General features: G+C 36.5%; 1 protein-coding gene across 2 annotated transcripts in view; it reads left to right on the forward strand.

The window, feature by feature from the left end:
- Positions 1–21,289, forward strand: part of LOC115447438 (gamma-soluble NSF attachment protein) — a 62,655-nt gene that overhangs the window by 8,408 nt on the left and 32,958 nt on the right. For both annotated transcript variants that reach the window (XM_030174479.2, XM_030174480.2), the window contains exon 2: positions 7,952–8,019. In XM_030174479.2, coding sequence (XP_030030339.1) covers positions 7,952–8,019 — 68 coding nt within the window. The remainder of the gene's footprint in view (positions 1–7,951; positions 8,020–21,289) is intronic.

Here is a 21,289-nt window from a genome sequence, read left to right on the forward strand (position 1 = left end):
TATATATACATATAATTATCTCTTTAGAGGTATACAGGGCACGGGCCAAAGCCAAGTGCAATTTAATGAAAAGGTGCAAGAAATTAATTTAATGGGTCGGTAATGATAAAATGTATTATTATTTTTACATTGTTATTATACTCATATTAGGAATGCAAAAGTTTCCTTGATGTTTCTTAAAGTAAACACAGATGCATCAATTTAATTGTTTGTAAAAAATACTTAATTTTAATAACTGCATTTTGTGCCAATAATAAAACTTCTTTCTTTCTTCTTCATTTGAAACGGCTGAGTCTATGGAAAAGAAAATTATAGACCGACTAAGCCCCGGTTTAACAATATAAACTACATTTTATCTTGGAAATGCAAACAAAAGGCCATTAATTAAATAAAGTAATATTATTATTGGACATTTTATAATCCAAATTTTAGATCAGAGGTCATTTTATATTTAGATTAGATATAAAATATTAACGTTTATATTGAATATTGCAAACTTATACACGTTACTGTACATTAAAACTATTAAAAATACATTAAATACAATAAATTGAGAACCTCCTTATATTTATGAAGTCGGTTAAAAAGAGAACCATTCGTTTAAAAGAATTAAAAAACCAATTTATAAGCAAAGAAATTTCTTTCCTGCTGAGGAAGCCACTAGAAAAACCACTACATAACAAAACTTTAAATAAAAAAAAAATATACACACGTCACGCATTTATTTCCGAAGGGGTAGGCAGAGGCAAAACCAAGGCAACCACTTTTTGTTACGTGTGTTCCATGATGTGATAGGGGGGTGAGCCTAGCGCCATATCGGGCACAAATTCCATACTGGGCTAATATTGAGCAGAAAAATCCAATGATATCTCTTTGCCCGACCTGGCATTCGAACCCAGGACCCAAAGCGCTGCAGTACAACTACGCCACTGAGGCAGTATAAAACAAGTATAATGCAATGCAGTGTGTAGTAGTGACGCATGGTGTCAATACGATGGCATCACGTTCGTGGAAGCTTCCTATCTACACGGGTTAATTGATGCTTGAGTCATGCGTCCGAATACAGGCTATAGACAATAGCAAACATGCATATCAAATTATCTTGACTATGTATTCGGGATTGTACTATAGCGTTTCCTTTGTATAGCAAATACTGTTACGTAATAGCAAATTATAATCAGTGATGGGTGATGGTTTTGTCTCGGGTTAAATAAATCGTATCCATATTGGTGGTGAAGGCCCCATATAATCAGATTCCTGCCAGATTCCCTTTATGTAGAATCTCTTTTTGCGTCGTATTCCTCAATATCGAGAGATGTGACCTCCCTTCTGTACCACTTACTCACGAACAAGCTTTCTCTATCTGTTTCTGTCTCTGGCGGTGTGGAGGGCGCTGTAGATACAGTACTGTCCAGTCAAGAGCAGCGCGGATCTGGTCAGACCAACGCATTGGTCTACAGCCACGAGGCCTTCTCCCATCGACGTTGCCGGTTATGATGAGCTTCATGAGGTTGTCACCGTCTTTTCTTCCAATGTGACCGAAGTACGTTACTGGTGCTAGATCTCTTGTGTGTGAGAGTCCGCCTGGGTAGGTACCACCGGAACGACTATTTCTGACGCCAAGCAGCAGTGTGTAGTTACTGTTTTATTTCGGTTTGAAGAACATTGTAGCCAGTGTAACTACTGGACATAATGAGACTTAATATCTCATGTCTCACGATGGCGAGCGCAGTGGAATACCAAACAATACTTTGTAATTCAAGGTGTTGGATGGTGTTTCTACTGTTTATGGGCGGTCGTATCACTTACCATCAGGCGAACGGCAAGCTCGTCTCGTCATTCAAAAAAAAAAGTAATCCAAGATTCCGCGCAGGCAGTCCGATGATAGCCGCGAGGAGATTTTGAGTTCTCGCAATACGGAGATGTTAGTCCGAAATGCATGTCCAAGGGATACAGAGCATCTTTCTCCAGCACTTATCAAAGGCGTCAATGCGTTTGCGGCCTGCAGCTCTGTGTCCAAGTCTCAGCTCCATACGAATAATACTCCATAGAATGTAATTACCATTAAAAAGATTTGTAGACCGCATTTATGCATGTTACTATTTATTATGTTGTGTCGGGTTCCCTTAGGGAAAAGTTCACCTTTCGCCACAGTATATTGATTTACTTGAAAATCCCACATAAAAACAGATAGTTATTGACAGGCCAGGATTACAAAAAGGCTCAGAATTTCTGGTATTTTGTTACAGTAAACGGTAAAAGAGATGCATATTTTACAATAACCCTATATACAGGTACCATTCAATGAACAAATTGTGTTATTTGAGTATTTCTCACAAAATAGTACTACGATTTTTACTACCTCATTTGTTTTTATTGTTAGTCTTAACACTTAGTACGTTAATGCAATATATTATGATTTAATAAAACGAGTGTTATAAAAAGAAAGTCAACTGAGGCAGACAATTTCGTACCGATATTTCAAAAAAAACTATTTCGTTGCGTACATTTATTTGAGGAATACGCCTTTAAGCCCCAATTGCCCATAATTGATGTGATTCTAAATATTTTATTATTTAAAGGCATTTTTGACGCGTAACATTAAAGTTTTTGTACACATCCTTCGTCTTTTGGTGCCGAAAATTGTAGTAGTATTCAGTGCTAGTGGTTATTTAGGCATTGTAATTTAAGAGCCCAGTTGCGACGATGCGCAACTGTTTCCATTCATCACTGTTAATTATTCGGCAAGCTCTATTAAGCTTTGGTGAAGGGGCGACCACAGATTATATAATATAATTAAACAACTATTTGAATGAATCCCTCCTAGTCAAATTTCGGCCTACTTAATGAACTACTTTTTCTGTGTTAAAACTTTCGTAAATGTTGACCCCGTATTCGGGGTAACTTTGTGACGCGTTAAAGAAAGGTGTGAGACCACTAAGGCTAGCAAAATCGATTCTGCGATATAAAAGTTGCCGCTTTTACTAAAAAAAATATTGTTAAAATAAATAACGCAGGCCGCTGATTAGCTTACACACTCAGGCTACTAGTATTACAATAATAATTTCAGGGACCAATTTTGTGACAAACTGACAACTAGCATCACCAAAGTCCCACCTTATAGTTAAGTAATTTAAACGAACTATGATTTTATGACAAATTTTAGAAGTTGAAAGCTTGCGCAAAAAAGTAGCAATATTTTTTGAGTCGGACGCAGGCAATCGTTAATTAATAACTTGAATTGATTATATTCATAATGGCTATTGAATTACATGACTACACATTCCTTCTAACGGCTTCGGCGGCACACTTGTGTTACGTGCGCGGTACTAGATCCCAGGTTTAAATTTGGTGTCGGACAACGATAACTTTTCCTGTACAGTATCAGCCGGAAACTGGCGATACACTCCTAATCACATCATGGTATGGAACATACGAAGCGAACAGTGGTTGCCCTGATTGCACTTCTTCGTAACCCTTCAAGTATATAAGCGTATTTTTTTTGTTTATTGCTGAAAAATCTATAGTTATCGTATACAAAAATCTTGATAGACATTTACTCGTATACTGTTATGATTATATATTTATAGTTATATCTAGATTTTGTTACATAATCCATGATATAATCTTATTTCCCGAGACATTAAATGTCACTAAATGTCGTAACAAGACCCTGCAGGGCCCCTCCAACAGGCCGCTCTGGAAATCCTTAGGGGAAGCTTATGTGATTTTTATTAGACTTTTATTATGAGAAAACTGTTTAACCTGTTAACAAGGTTACGAAGAGTTATTTGGTATCAAAAGCCGCGAGTCGCCATGGCGCCGATGTAGTGTGACAAATCAGATTACATGTTATAAATACTCAATGTACAAACGTGTTTGGAAGTTGTTTCAAACTTAACACAACTTCTGTTAAATGTAAGGAATAAATCGGCTTAACAAACTGGGCTAAAGTAAACAAACAGAGACCGAAGTTTGCAAATTTCTTTAAATGTGTCGCCACAAGGAAGACTATCAATTGCCAATTTTAATAAATGAACCTGTCTGATACCTATAACCATTCAGTATTAAGTTTGTTTAACATACCTACAAATTGTCGCTTACACTTTAAAATATCTAGATAAATTGTTTATTGCGCCGTGTATTTTGCTCGGACTTCGCACCATCATTCGCCATACCATTACACGGTGATAGAAATTATAACTATTAACCGCCTGTCATATCCAGACTGCGGGAAATGATTCAGGAAGTGCAGGGAGGGAGGAGGGTGATTGCACGGTGCGGAAACTAGGCAACCTGCAGTAAAGGCCGTCCGTTGCCTACGTAAATGCAATTATATTAGAAGTTCTCTCTTTGTATTGCATGGATAGGAAGCCGTATAATTGGGCCACTCTAAAAGTTTTTCATATAACGAGCATTGGCTGAAAACAAGTGGGATTCGGCTTGCGTGAGGGCTTCGGATAACAAGTTTGTATTCGCTCTTTATGCTACTCGTATTTTAATTAGTGTTTTGAAACTAATACTTGTATGACCTTTTTAAGTCAGATTATTTATGATTAAAGTTGTAAGCGATGAGTACCTAGTTTTTACCTACCATCTTTATTCCACAAAATATTTCAAGGGCTTTTAATTTAATCTATTGTTTTTTTATTAAGTTCTGTATGCTCACATTAATTTTAAGATTTTTTTTTTTTTAATACGCCTTAAAATCAATACCTTAATTTACTATTATGGCTAGAATATGAACTGCACTCGGCAAAGTCCTTAATGAAATGTTATTAATTTAAATAAAATGTATCCCATTTACCTCAGACATTTCCCGCAACAATCTCACGAACTTTAAATCTATATCAATAATATAACAAGTCTAAAGCACATTGTTGGTTTCCACACGGTTACATTTGTAGTTCATTCAATTTATCTGAATCAAATGTAGCGAACTCTATGTTTTCCTTTTCAATACAATAATAGAAACACAATATTTCAGTAGCAATATGTCGACAATCGAGGGACAGGTAAGCTCTCAATAGAATTGCATATTGTCTGACTGCAATAGGAATTTAATATCCATCGGTACGAGTGGATCGGGGCCGGCACAGCAAATACACAACGGGACAGTCCGAGCATCGGTCAAAAGGCCCCTTTGCATGTGAACGTATCGTCCACTCTTTGAGCGGTACACTAATTAAAATTGGATCCGGATAGGTTTATTAACGTGTGTGTTACAAGAGGGGATTTAATATTTGTTATTGGAAACGTGGAACCCCACGTTATATTTAGTTGTATTGTTAAATTTTAATTAAAGGTAAGGAACGTCTTTATACGTCGATGGTGATTCGTTTAATCCTTACTCTACAGTAAACACGAATATGTATATAGATCGAATAATTACCATAAGCCTAAGCGGTAAGTTAGTCGAATATTGACTATGTATAATAAAAAAATAATTTTCGGGAGAATAATATTTTAAAAAACTATTTGTAATAAAAAGTGAAAATGTTTACAAATATTCGATGTTTAGATTAGTCAGGCACTGTTTATTAGTTATAATTATAATAAAAATGTTTATTACCAAAATTAAAACTATTACAGAAATTAAAAAAATCTTACAAATAAAAATGGCAAAAGGAAGTGGCTCAGCTAAATGCTGTCTGAGCTGTGAAACTCTGCCAGCGCTGGTTTTCAGCCACTCCTGGCCCCTTTGGTGTTAGACGGGGTTAGGACTATGTTCTATCATTAACTAAGTTAAAAGATTTTAGAGTCAGAAAACCAACACTGATTGTGTAACCCTTCAATAATGTTTAATTAATTAATTCCTATCGAGGACACCAAAATGTCCACTCGCTATGAAATTAATGAAAAAAAACATAAAGAAGTCTGTAAAATAAACTGGCCAGTAAAATAGTAAAGCGCCGAAAAAAATGAGTTTTTTTAAAGACTGCTGAATCTGAGAAATGAAGATGGAAATCGCGGGGTGTTGAATAATTGTGTGTATGTCGCTTAAAGATATGTCGGAATTTAGATTGTTAGACTAATTAATACAATATTTAGGATGTCTGAATGTTGTGTGAGACCGGCGGTTCCTTCCATGGACATTAAAAAAAAACAAATATATTATGCGATGTATTGAGTATAAATAAAATAATCCATAACGTCACTCGAATTTTATATAGACATAATATAACTGACGAACATAAAGGTTTGGTAATCATCAGCAATATGAAGTACACTGCTGACCATCGGCCTCAACTAAATATAAATAAAAACGTAAATGCTATATGAGAATTACCCTTAATGAAGTTTGAATTGATAGTGAATGTTGAAACAAATTCCTGAATATTGTATTTCGAATCGATAATGGGTCATGACAGGTCGTCAGCACAGCCACAGGCTGCATAATCTCCAGTGAAGCACATACGGCCTTAAATTAATGAAGTCCTGCCTTTGATTATTCCCTTGTACCCACCCAACGTCGGTCTAATAATGTTACGTAGTGCATTGCAATTTACCACCTATTGTTATATTAATTTGTTTGGCGTCTATTGAACTGAATATTGAACGTGCATGGACGTCGGCCGTGATAGTGCGTCGGCTGTAGTTAATTAATATTCAGGTTGCAGTATTGGAATTAATTTGGTACACTGTAACACGATGTATCAGGTTGTGATTAAGTTAAATTAGTAATTACGTGTATGTACTGGTTATTAGCAATCTGCGTATTGTATTGTGATACATTTTGGGAACAATGCAACAAACACGTGATTGACTATGATACATATATGTAGTAAGAAATGTTGGATTATTATTTTATTTTACAAAATTTGTATATATAAACTTTTTTTGCTCGCTGTTTCGGCCGCGTGAGAGAATTTTCCGGCATAAAACTCATAACATATTTTTCCCCATGACAGAAAGAAGCCTATGTCATGCCCATTTTTGAGTTCATGGCGATCAGACAGACGGGGCGGGGAGGTTGTTTTATAATATATTTTCTGAACTTTTTAAGGCGAACAATTTCGTCATACATGATTGTTGCATAACTTTAACAGTTTATGCAGAACACGCAACGGAAACTGAATAGGAATAAAATTATCCGTTTTGCAACATTTTTCATTGATGCTCCGCTCTTAAGTTTACGTTGCTTGTTTCACGTTTTTACTACCCATTCCTTACGCGTTGAAGGTATTTTTTCTAATAAATTTTAATATACAGTCACCAAAACTACGATTTCATTATATGCATAATCATATAGGTTAGGGAATGGATAAAGTACGGTGAACATAGTCCAATACCTGTTGCATTAGGAATGTAGAAGTATTTTTTTTATTACCACCCTTCATAGATCGGGGTTGGGTTTCTTGATAACATTTTTTTATGCAAGCTCGGCAAATCCGCACTGCATCTCATAGTAACTTAGAGATACCTTATTAAAAAGTCGGTCCCTCAGAAAAGAAAGTTTGTATCTCGCTCGGCTCTCTTATAACGACGGAAAAATGAGGTGCATTTCTGTATAAAACTTATTTAGAAATGTATTATGTTAAGCCAAACTACGTTGGGTTATCCAAATCAACTGTGCATGTGTGATTATTATACAAACATTTTCATAAACTTTTGTACTATTACTTGGATTAGGATGTACTTGGATATATATATAGTTTGCGCGAGGGCGGAGCTAGCTGCTATATATTTACAAAATACTCTGTATTTTTCATCTGATTTAACTGTAAAGAAATATCTCACGTCTGTATCAAATATTCTTTTGTTTTTAAATGCTTTGTATAAAAACATTGCAGTCTTTTATGATTCTACAAGACTAATTAATTACTTTTGTGCAATGTCCTGCAGTGAAAAAAATAATTACGCTTTAATTCTTTAATAAACAAACATACCGTGCGCGATAATACGCCTTAGCTGCAAGTAAATAAGTTCTATAAAAGTGTTGTTTTTACAGCATGAAGACTTCTTTCCTGCGCTGGAAGCCGGACTACGATTCGGCGGCCGACGAGTACAGCCAGGCGGGTGAGTACCTTCCTTTAGGATTTACTTAGATCAACTGACTTACACGATAAGACGCTCTATGGGAATGAGAGGTCACAGCCAACACGTCTCTACAGTCATTAACGCTAAATAAAACAAAGGGAATGACATATTCTAACGATAAGTATATCGCCAGGATATGTCATTCCCATACATAAAGCGTTAACGATTGCACAAAGGCATCTTGGCTATTGGCAGTCGAGTTTGCTAGGGACTGAATAACTTACGCCGATCTAGTTACTCCATGGAAAAAGGCCGCCATAATAGTGGCGACTGGTGAGCGGCAAATCTCTCGTGATTCGATACTAACTGAATCCTACTCCATTTACCATTAGGTGTACTGGGATGGTTTCGTCGTGTCAATATAAAAATAAATAAAATCCTAACGAAAAATACATAACGATACCTTTCAGAGATCTTCTCAAATAAAACCGTGTAAATGCGTGTGAAATCGCAAATGTTTAATATCATATGGACAGTTTCCCATAATATTTGTCTGTGCCCTTTGTCAAAATTGCAGCGCAGCGCGCACCTGTCGCCTTTCAGCTCGGAAAAGCGTAGGAATGTTTAACACTGTTAACAATTATGCTTTGAGTTCGGATTGTGTATTTACATCGTCATGAATATTCGTATTTATTGTTCGGATATGCTGTTCCGTTAGCTCCTGGTTTAGATTTTGTGATATGTCCAGCAGTTGGTTCTTACCCAGGCGTTTGTTATACCCATTAGGCCACGACTACTTCATTTTAGTCGTTGAATTTCCAAAAATCCTTTTTTAGTGCTTAACTTAGTTAGTTTGTGGGTATAATTTTATGTTGGCAGATTCTGTTTAAGCTTGTTGGCTGTCTGTTCTGGAAATTAGGAGATTTTTAGGTTTAAAATTATAATCAGTGTCGGTGTGTCAATCTTTATCAATACAAGGTACATAACAGTGGCGAAGCGTCCATTCAGCCCGATTCCTATCGGCTTCCCTTTTTAGGTTTATTTATGTTTGTCTTGTTTTTTTTTTTCTATTAAATTGGCCGCGATATTACCTTTTGTAAGATGTCACCCTTCGCCACTGGTACATAATTCGTGTGCTTTTCTTGTATTGAACGCAATACATCATTTTTTTTTTCATCTAGACTACTAATAAGACTATGTTTAGGAATATATTAAATCACATTTTCTTATTGTCTTATTGTCTTGTCATATTGTTTGCGTGTTCTTTTTAAATATCTCTCACCGCACTATATTACACTGTCGACCACAGGAACTTGAAGATTTGTCATCTTAAGTCTTCATCCTAGGTGAGCGTTTTTAAGGAGTTAGAATACCTCGACGTTCACATGATGATGGAGTCTATGTTCATGAGCTTCGGAATACTTTCTTTGCCATATTTGTAATGTAGTCCACTTTGAGGTCACGATGAACATCTTCATTTCTGATGTATTAAGGAGCGTTGCTATGTATGCTATATTCCTGAGTGTTTTGTTTTAGAATCGCCGTTCTCAATTCATGAGAATATGTTACTACGCTGAGCTTGCCGCCATGGGCCGTGTATTGGCTAGACAAAGTGTTAGGTTATTAGTTGGACGTGCTTAGAAATATTATTTTGAGCCCCGTGTTCCTCGAATAGTTATTTGCTATTAAATCAAAAGCCTTTTAACGAGGTACTTGAACATCTTATTTCATTTAGTCGGGAATTAATTATTATTTTCGTGTAATTTTCTTGTTTAGACTAAACAGATATTATCAACTGAGTTCGATCGATCAATAGGCATTCCGTATAAGCCAATAGCTTTTTATTTACTAAAATAAATGAGATGGAGTAAGTAGAAGATATTAGCAGAAAACGCATTTAAGAATATAAACAGTATTTTGTCTGCAGATTAGTTATTAAATAATATCAGCCCTGTATTATATACTGTCCCACTGTTGGGCACGGGCGTCCTTTACAACTGAGAGGGATTAGGCCATAGTCCACCATGCTGGCCTAGTGCGGATTGGTAGACTTCACACACCTTCAAAATTCCTATAGAGAACTGCTCAGGTGTGCAGGTTTCCTCACGATATTTTCCTTCACTATTAAGGCAAGCGATAATTCACAAAGAATACACACATCATTTTAGAAAAGACAAGAGGTCTGTGCCCTTCTGTTTTGAACCTGCTGACATTCGTCTCGGCAGTCCGTTCCACAACTAGGCTATCGCCGCTTTTTCTTATTAGTTATAGATTAGTTATTATCCTTAAGGCGATACCTCAAGGTCCATTTTCATACATTTTGTTTTACCTTTAATCTGGGTAACTAAACAAGTATTGGCAAGTAAAGAATTTAAATTCACGTCTAGTTAGTGATTAGTTCTCGCAGTTGAAAGAAAAACGTAAAAATAATTAATAATCATGGATATTTCTGCCTTTAAAATTTCGTCATATTAAATTTTTAGTTACCCAGATTAAAGGTAAAACAAAATGTATGAAAATGGACCTTGAGGTATCGCCTTAAATTAAATAGTGACAGTGTCATATAAACTTGTCTGGAAAGTTTTTTTTTGTCTCCAGTTTTTTTAAGAGCACGGTATGGATGCCTTCGCTTCACCCGATGGTGAGTGAATTGGCATGCAGATAGAGCAAATACTCAACTTTAACTTTGAAGGGTGAGAGTTAGAGGAGCAAATAGAGAGGCAATATTGTACAAGAGACCTCCTTCTCTATCGCAACAGTCGCACGAGCCCCAAATTAAACTCAGTTTATTCACTCAGGCGTAAATATCTTTAATTAGGTTCTCGCAATTTTTTTAGATGTATACATAAATAAAAATCAATGTTGGTATGTTTGTCCTGTTCGCGTTTCCAAACCATTGATTAGATTGTGATGAAACTTTGGTAGGGTGTTTAAGGATGCCCGCGAAGGTTCTTGGTCCGAAAAAATTATATATAAATGCTTTTTAATGATTTTTCTTTACTACGCTTTCATATTATTTTGGTATATTTCATTTATCATACTTTACACCTTTTATTCTTTATTGCGTTATTATTTATATGGCATTATATCGCAAGCCGGGTACAGATAGTGTTAAAATAAAATTCAAAAAGGTACTTTCTTCCTTTATTTTTTTTTTGGGTATAAACTACCAATTATACCATTAGTCCAATTTCTCATCTTGCATATTCGGTTTGTTTACGATCGCGCTGTCACAACAAAAGAAATTGATCGCTTCTCGTACATTTTAGCCATTAGTCCCATTTTGAAACGTGAAACGGACGGTACTTCGAAGCGCAATTGGCTTGGCTGCAAACTATCGTGTGAATAAATTATTGGTGGTAGTCATGAATACGTTGCAGTAAGGTTACCATTAGATGCGACCGTCATTCTAATTACCGTAAATGGAAAATGATTTTCCCTTCTCGACATTGTAGCCCTTTGTCTGTTAGAAGTAGTAGTTTTTATAGTTCGTGATGAGATGATGACGATGACGGTAAATGTCACGCTCGCTATAATGGGCCCTGTGTTGTTCACTTTTAAAAAATAATTCATTTAAAAATTACACACATTACGCATTTCTCCCCGAAGGCATAGGAAGAGGCGCAACCAGCGCACCCATTTTTTGCTAAGTGTGTTCCGTCCCATGATGTGCGGGCCTATCGTCATATCGGGAACAAATACCATACCGCACATGAAGTGCAACTACGCAATTATAATATTTTCGAACAAAATTTTATTTTGAAGTCAAAGTTTTCGTATCAATCTGTTTAATACCAAAGATTACATAAACCATCCATCTCTAACAGCATAAAAGTTAGTTCTCTTTCGATGATATAGTTTATTCAAGATATAATTTATAAAAGCGCGCTGGTAAACTTGGAAATTGTATCCTAAATAGAAACTCTCGAACCTTACCTGTTCATTTTTATATGTTACACTATTTATCAAAGGATTATGCAAGTCTCTTAATAAAATATTTCTAAAAGTACGCTTCACTGTAACTAGATTTTGTAAAAGACCATTTCAAAGAATTTGCTCACCGGCGAATATATTTTCCGCGAGCGCATTTTTTAAGATTGATAAATGTATGATATTGTACATGTTATACGGGGAAGCGCGATGTACTCCTGGGGCCTTATTCTCAATCCCGCACGTTATTTTGACAGTGCGTAACAAGCACGTAACACAACGCATCATGTTTAGGACTATAGATTTTTTGGCTTACAGAATACCATTCCACGCACATTTCTCGAAGATAACATGACACGGCCGCGTTACGCGTTTACACTATCATACACAATAAGGGCCCTGTATTTAAAAATATGTACAATTCCGGTAAAATGCCAGTGAAGTGATTTTATGATGAAACAATAGCTGTATCCTGTACTGAGTTTCCTTTGTTCATGCAATAATTTAAAATAGAGTTTATATTTTTCCATCCTGTCTCACAGTAAATATTTTATTCTGTTCAATAAGCTTATTGATTTTGTTACCGGCTCTTATAATCGTTGGAAGCTCTAGCACTGCCAGGGTAATTGACGGAGGACAGCGTTCTGCGGCCCCTGAATAGAGTATTTTCATAAAATATTAATATTCATACCTTTCAATAGACATGGCTTTTGAATCAAAATGTTTGTTAATGCCTAATGATTGTAGGCGTCTCGACATGGAAAATTACCTGATTTGATTTGAAAGGCAAAGACGGTTACTTGATGGGCTTCAGGCAATATTAATGTCAAAAAGGGCACCAACGCTTACACAAAGCTTTAGTTTACGTATTTTTCTATAAAACCGTAGTATCGTCTAAGGCGAACCCAATTAGCTAGACAGTACCGCTCACGGTTTCTGGCTTCCCTTCCTACCAATCACTGTTTATGATATCAACTACTCTAAATAATTTTTCTCGTGTTGATTTGGAATTTATTGAATTTTGCCTTGACAGCGGTAGCAACCAGGGTCCGTAACCAAGAAGTTTTTCTACAGTCATTAACGCTTGCAAAAAATCAGCTACGGGCGTGACAGAACCTGATTATAGACTTATCGCTAGGATATGTCATTTCTATACTTTTTTGTTTTATTAGCGTTGATGATTGTAGAACGCTTGGCTACGGAAGTGACAGCGGAGTGGCACCGTGACAATACGTGTAAAGTTGTATAGATTTGGCACGATAGCCAGTGAGACAAAAATGAAGAAAACTTGCCCCAAATCGATGTTTCCAGACGGGCTAGTGATGTGACATCTCTTGTTTCGACGAATTGGATTGTAGCAGGGAGCGTAGGCATGTTAGGTTATTATTTATCGTTGACGAAAATAAAGTTGATGGTTGACCCACCTTTGTAAACGCCGTTCTTGGGTGGCAAAGTAGCAGTGGCAAAGTGTCCATACAACCCGATTCCTACCGGCTTCCCTTTTAGGTTTATTTACGTTTGTCTTAATTTCCGGATCGCTAGAAAGATCTTCCTCAATCCAAAATTTGGAATTCTTTTTAGATCCCCGTCGCGACGTCACTCTCGCTGCCGCTTAAAGCGTTGACCAACTTAAATTAATATGACGTTCTATTTCTGGAATGCGATTTCTTGAACGGCAGCATTGCCGGTTTTATAAAATCTATAAACCAATGCACCGTTTATTGGAATTGCTCGTAAGACGCTTTTATTGATGGTATATTTTTATCCTTTAAATAGATGTATTAGTTTAATAACCGGAAAGGTATTTCATCATGTGATTATTAAATGAAAGATCTATTTAATACGTAAATATAAAATTGATGCACTCGTTGTTCATATTATTACTATAATAATTTCCATGACTTCACTACAATTAATATCTGTTGTGTATCTAGCGACCTTCCACTTCTATTAATATGTATTATAAAGAAGGAAAGTTTATGTCTGCTTAACACTAAAATTAAAAAAAAGATGGCTTTAGTCACTTTTTTCCGGAAAGACGTTTTGATGCGGTCGGAGCCGCGGGCATAACTCGTATTTTTTGAAAACACTGGGGTCGGTACACACAACTGTTCTAAAGTTTCCAATTGACCAACAAAGGAACAACGGAGGCGACAAAGCTGCCAATTCCTTTTATACAGGCTTTGAATTCAGCTGGATAAAAGGAAGCCGGTAAGTGCCGGCGTTTACACCTCAAGAAGCCGTGGCGATAATTTTTGATACAAACATTCGCCTTGGATAAGCCACGATAGCCTAGTAATGTAATGGACTGTCGAGACGAAGGTCCGAAATTTCCAGTCAGAGCACACCTTGTGATTTTTCAATGTTGTGTGTGTATTTATGAATTGGCGTTCCCTTTAATGCAGAAAAGAAATATTATGATGTTCTACACTGTTAATGAATAGATTAGATATCTGATGATTTATTGCGATATAGGGATTAAGGATTTTTCTAGAATGGAGCCTCTTCCTGTCTCAAAACCCGGTCTCGGATCGATGATTGGCCTGGTGTAACATATGCTTATAAACATCGATAATCACTTACCTTCAAGTGTCCACTTGCGCGTTCACCCCTTCTCTAAAATATATATGTCGTTAGATATAGATGTCTACTTCGTGAGAAATGAAGTGTTCCCAATCGTTCCGCTGGGTAGTGTCATTTTTGAGTTCCTATCAACATGGACCGTTATAAAATAATATTCTTGGTAAGAAGCCGACTTGTCCGATTTGATCAGTCTATGGGAAATACAGTGTGTGCTTACATTGTAAATGAGTTTGTGTGAGTATAGGTCGATTTCCGAAAACTGGCGCGTATTGTTATGGTTATATAATGCACCCTACCTTGCAATTTTCCATTGCTTACTCATCCTTCACAAACACATTGTATACTAGGTCCCTTTCCTCCCCGCCAGTCTCTTCTTATCCTGCACGCTAAACGGCTGTCTTTAATTTTATTTTTGATAAACCCTCACACATAGTGCTGCAAAACATTTGGTGGCACTGGTGGGATTTCTCAAGGAGTCTCCGAGCGCTTACGAATAATATCGACGCGAATTAATACCCTTTCGAACAAAAAGTGCAAATACTTTATAACGTGCAAAACGTTCATCAATTTCGAGCCGATCTACTTCGACGTGAAACTGCAGCACAGGATCCATTGCTGCGCGCCGCTCCCGCTGTCTGTCACTCAGTTAGTCAGCATGCGGTCTCCTGCGTTCCTGCATCAACGAACGCTCGCGCACTATAAGCAGATTCCTGAGAGACTCATTCAAGAAATAATTATGTTAATCGCCATCATCATACCGGTTTTCCAGTGAATCATTTATGATTCGGATGGTTTGGTCGTTGCTAAACCTTTGATTGCGTCTTTTGTTGATAAGTTTAACACTATGTACTTTTGTATTTATTGCCAAATTTATAATTACTGAAAGAGAGATTGTTAAATTGTCGCCATGGCTAAGAGATCACGGAGTTTAAAATACGGTAGACTCTAAATGGCGGTAACCGATCCGAAACGAATATGTTACTGTCCTCAAGGTTCCACGAGATCAATTTCTAAAAAGAAAATTGTACTACCAAAACCAAAAATTAAGCTATCAACCCTTATAAAATGTGTAAAGCCATATGACGGTTGCAGAGAAGTGAAATTAATTTCGTGTTAACTGTAACAACGCACACGGATTAGCATCAGATTCACAGGAAGATACCTTTTTTAAATACGTTTTTTGCCAGTTAGGAGGCAAAGCCAAAATCGCTTGCTCTATCAAAAAATTTACTAATGGGACCAGCTAAAAAAATTTAAGACACAATCCATCGAAAGGAAACACTACGCTCATTGAGAGTCTTGCAACAATGCAAACAGCAAATCAACGAAACTGTGAGTTAGTATGTATCGAGAATAGAAACTTGCATTTCATCATGCATGGCTATAAAAATCAGGAGATGGTTGACCGCATGGCGGTCATTGAGGAACTAGCCCTGCATCACAAACGATGTTTTCCAATTCTAATATTGTTAGATGCAGACCATAACTACATTGAATGAATATGGCAATCTCAGAAGAAAAAACTCAGCAATCCCTCTCTAAGTAGACCCAGGGACTGTCCAGCGTGCAAAATTCATGACAATTATACAGGCAGAATATTCTAAAGCAAAATATTTAATCTATGCGACTCGAACGTAATTTCAATTTTAATTCAAACCGAAGTTACGAATTTTATTCCAAGCCGTTTTACGAGAATAACAATCTTTCAGTAATTTGTAGATATTGAAAACTTCCAGGGCGTACTCTAAAACAGTGTTCAAGAAGAGAATTTAATAACAATCTAGTAAAAATTTCAACCAAGGATGCCTCAACGGTTCCACATCATGGCAGACGGTACGATGATACCCAGTGGTTCTCAGTATCTAATCGACCTTGCCGAAGGTCACGATGTCTCCCCCATGCCGTGCGTCAAAATCGGCACTACAAAATTTTAATATACCGAACTTAGACCAACTCTGTATTAGTAAATATTTCACAACCTTAGACTTGGCATCGGAATTCAATCTAGTTGAATTAAATAAAGCCGATAAATCTAAACAGCTTCCATCGTTACTGTAAGACACTTTCAATTTCTGAAAATGCCGTTCGGTCTAAAAATGCCCCGTCGACCTTCAAGAGACACATGAACTCCGTCCTGCCGCGTCTTTAAGGTATACGCTGTTTCGCCTATCTTAACGATGTGGAGTATTATGGCCACACCTTTAAATCCAAAGTTTGCAATCTAGAAGCCCGTTTTCGAAGAATTCGAGATTTTTATCGAAAACTTCAGACCAATGCGAATTCCTTTGACACGAAGTGTGTTATCTTGGACATGTAATTATTGAACTGGGTGTTAAATTAAATTCCCTAAAAATCAAGGCGGTTACTGCATTTTTAATTCCAAAAACTTCCAAGGACATATAATCTTTCTTAGGTCTTCTCTCCTACTATCGTTGTTCACCCCCTAAAAAAGGATAAGCTTTTTAACTGGAAAAAGTAACAACTTGCTTGCTAGATATCAAACAACAAATAAACGTCTGCTCCATTACTTATTTACTCAGTTATTTCTCAACCATTTATAAAACCTTTGATGCTTTAAGCCATGCCGTCTTTACACGTGGATCTATTGTAACGGAAATACCTATAGATGTGATATCGAACAATGACAAGAATGAAGGAGGGCCGTGATCACGGGGCGAGGTGTTCAGGAAGAGGAGAGGAGAGGGGATGATGTTATATAATGTGGTGCAGTTGCATAAGACGGTATAGTGTGAATTATTTTTCGAAAGAAGCTGTTTATTTATTCAGGACTTTGTTTTATTGTTATAATATCTTTGTATGTGTAATCGGTATCTTTCTCATCACGAACACTTATCAGAAGCGAATCTAATTATAGCACAATTGAGAAGCTATTAGTAGTATACGGTTGCAACACTTTACGCCGCTACTTTCATGGGCGCAAGTTTGTCTTACTGATCATAGGCCCTGAAAGTGGTTATTTATTCACAAGGATTCCAGTAGCAAACTCTAAAGGTGGAGGATAATACTGAAAAAAATTGATAATGCATTAGTTGAGTAAAGGAAAATTGCATTCAGCCACCTCGGCATTCGTTGTCCTATGTAAAAGGGAGATAAAATCCTAAAACTTGAGTTCAGCGCCATCTATCCAATTGTGAATCTAAACCTTCCAGGGACCCACCGAAAAACACATAAAAAATTCATTAGAGTCGGTCCTACGGTTTGGGAAGAGTCCAGTGATACAAAAATTGCTTATTAATTGATTAATAAGCATTTTTTTTTCTTGTATTTCTAGATGATGATGGCGGTTTCGCTTGCGTGAACGGTATATCCTACGTGCCCCCATCGATTTATATGTACTACGTACTTGATTTGGCGTTCCCAACACTCACTGCCTTCAACTGACTTGAACTGCAATCCATTCAAACTGACTTTAGTTTGGTCAATATTGACAACTTGTGGTTGTGTACTGAGTGGCGCTCACGATATAAGAACTCGAGTCCTAGTTAAACCTGGTTTTGAATAAAAATATTAGTCAAATAAGTAAAATTATTTGTTGTTCAAGTGAATAAATAGGTTATTACAGAGACGTTTTGGTCGCCGTTTTAGTTCAGATTTTGAACAAATAGTTTATATGGACGTTCGTGTCTATAGAATATACGTTAATGCGTGCCCCTGTGTGCTTTCTGAAACCTAAAGTATTCTAGGTATTTTAAGTTAATCTAGGAAATGGTATGCTTGTATGCCAAATATCATTCAAATAGGTTTAAGAAAAAATTCCTAACAAAAAATGTATCCAAACATATTAACAAGATTTAGCATTTATAGTAATAGTAAGCTTGATAAGTTTTTAACCTTAATAGTGCTCTCTTATGCTAGTCACTCAAATACACGTTAAATTCCCATTCAAAAACAAGATACATTACGCTTCATTACACGTTTAGAAAAAATCTCAAAAACTCGAGAAATTTGGTCGAGATATCTCGTACCTTGAGAATTAAAAAAGTCGAGAAATCACAAACAGTTAGTAGGGATATTTAGTGTAGACGATTGACGAAAAAGTAACCTCTTACGTAAAAAAACAAATACCATGAGAATGGGATAAAGTCAGTGTACGATCTATAATCGATGCTTGAAGGGCAATCATATCTAAGCGACATATATACCGAATATGTATTCTATAAATATTTAGTATCGCCATATTTTTCTACGTCATTTGATCTAGGTTTTGTAGGTCTAGGGCAATTTTTATATCATTAGGCTATACCTTTATAAAATAAAAAGTTTAATTGTTATGAATTTTCAAATTAAAATCGAAACTTTAAATCACTCTACTCAAAAAATTACTGATTTTCGCTTAGATATTATTGCCTTTCAAGAGTAGATATTTATGATACGTATATTCCTGTTAAACAATGACACAAGCTGTAGTTATAAGCTGTCGTGAGTTCGAACGGCGTAAATAATTAGCGTACTCCGGCATCCATCTTTCGCCTCCGCGAGCAAAGTTTTGACGATCTCCACCCACACACTGCACTAATTAGATAATTGCAACTCCCCCGTCATTTCACTAGCGAGGCGATGTTATAATTGACACAAGCTTTCAATGGAGATTATCGCGGTAAAGTTGGATGAGCGGAACGGAACGTCACTGGACGTCGGTTCGGTATTAACCGTTATCTTTAAAAACAATTTAAGGTTACCTTAATTTTTTTTTGGTGCAGCATCTGTACATTCTTTTATACAAAACGTTGGATCAAATATTTATAAGGTTTTGTTGAATTGAACTGAATGTCTGTCTATATTGCTTTGTTGATCTCTAAAGGCGCACAAGTGCAGGGAGTGTAATTTTAACAAAATTAACTTTATTTTTTTAACAATATTTGCAATACATAATCCTTAGATATACCACGTTGCAACAAATGTTGTATACATTAATAGTTAAATTTTCGGTGATAATATTGTGATTGTATTGAAGAAAAAAAACGATACCTTTGCTGTTGCGTTTCTTAGTTACATTGAAGTAGGCTTATAAAAAAACTAATGCACATCTATTTTTCGTAAAGTTTTACCACAAACTGGTTACTTGTAACCGTTCAAATAACCCCTACGCTACCTTTCACCTTAAAAATAAAATAACAAGTTCTGTCGATACCTATATCGAGTTTTGCACTCAAAAAAATGAAAATTCAATCAAATACAGTTTCGACAGCGACGCTGCGCTGCGCCAGAAAGGCAAATTGGCAGTCCATGCATCCAGATTCCCTTTGTGTTGGCAAAAACTGTGAAACAGGACCTTTGTGATGCGTCGGTGGCCTATGCCGTTGACATGCGCTCAATCAAAGGCAGGACGCGGAGCGAAAACTAAGCGAAATTGGATTTCTCTGTGAACGTACGTGAAAATTGTCGATGATGGGTTTCAGAGTGCTCTATCTGATCCGAGTTCTGATCTGAGTTATCGTTTTGGAAAGAATCGGCGTCATTTAATTAGATTTCAATACTGGATTTAATTTATTCTACATCTGTATCCAGTTACGTAAACTTTATTTCGTATGTGCTAGCGTTTTGCCTTTCTACGTTAATAGGCGTTTAAAGTTTCGGAAGACAAATATTGAATAACTCGTACAGCGGTTTACAACTATATTAGAAAGCCAGTGGCTGCAGTTCAGTTAGTCGTTGTAGTATCAGCCCGTGCATAAAGTTTCTTTATTACTAGATGTTGAAATGACTGGGTTGTGTAGTTGTACTGCATGTCCCATACGACAGCGCACTCCTGGGTTCGAATCCCGGGTCGGGCAAAGTTATATTTGGGTTTTTCTGCTCAGTATCAGCCCGGAGTCTGGAATTTGTGCCCGATATGGCGATAGGCTCGCCCCCTATCACATGATGGGATGGAACACACTTGGTGAAAAGTGGGTGATATGGTTGCGCCTCTGCGTACCCCTTCATGGATAAATGCATGATATTGTGTGTGTGTCTGTGAAATAGAACTATTTATGGACTTTACCGCACTTATTTGATTTAATTAAATATAGAACTGGATACCTGGCTTGTGTAAGCTTCCAACCATATTCTCTATTGTAATTCGGATGTTTTTTAATTTCAATAGCCTCGCGAACTCTCTTAGGCAGGATCGGTGTTCTTTGACATGGATTTGTGGTTTGTCCAGTTGTAGATAATGATTGGAGGCGATTTACAGGCAGCAAGGTCTTCGTAACGTAAGAAGAAAATAATACTATAAATAACCGCGATCAAATTCGTAATTAGTTTTATTACAATATCTAACTTTCGCGTAAACATAAAATATTATTACTAGATATCTTCTGTATGACATTAGTGTTCAAACTTCATCGGTCAAATCTTATCCGCGTTCTCCTATATTAGTGTATTATCTATGCGCGTTCTGCCCTGAACTGTAATGTTGGTACCCATCTGTCTGGTGTCATATCTGCTTTTGTATCGACCTCTTTAAATCCCCCTCACTAAAGTTTATTTGTCTCGTCAAAACAAACATGTGTTATTAATAATATACAATTTCGTTTCATTTGCATTTTTTGTTGTTGTCATGTATAATATGTAATATATAAATATATAAAGCTTAAGAGTTGGTTTGAACGTATTTATCTCAAGAACTACTTAACCGATTCCGAGATTTTTTCCACTAATGAAAAGCTACGTTAGTCCTGAACACTATGGCCTACATTTTATTCCGGGAAAGTAATTATAAATAAAAAAAAAAAAACACGCGGGCGAAGCCGCAGGCAATAATTAATAATTATGTAAATAATACGTAATCCTC

Source organism: Manduca sexta, chromosome 27 (assembly GCF_014839805.1).
Source record: "Manduca sexta isolate Smith_Timp_Sample1 chromosome 27, JHU_Msex_v1.0, whole genome shotgun sequence".
Classification (NCBI taxonomy): domain Eukaryota; kingdom Metazoa; phylum Arthropoda; class Insecta; order Lepidoptera; family Sphingidae; genus Manduca; species Manduca sexta.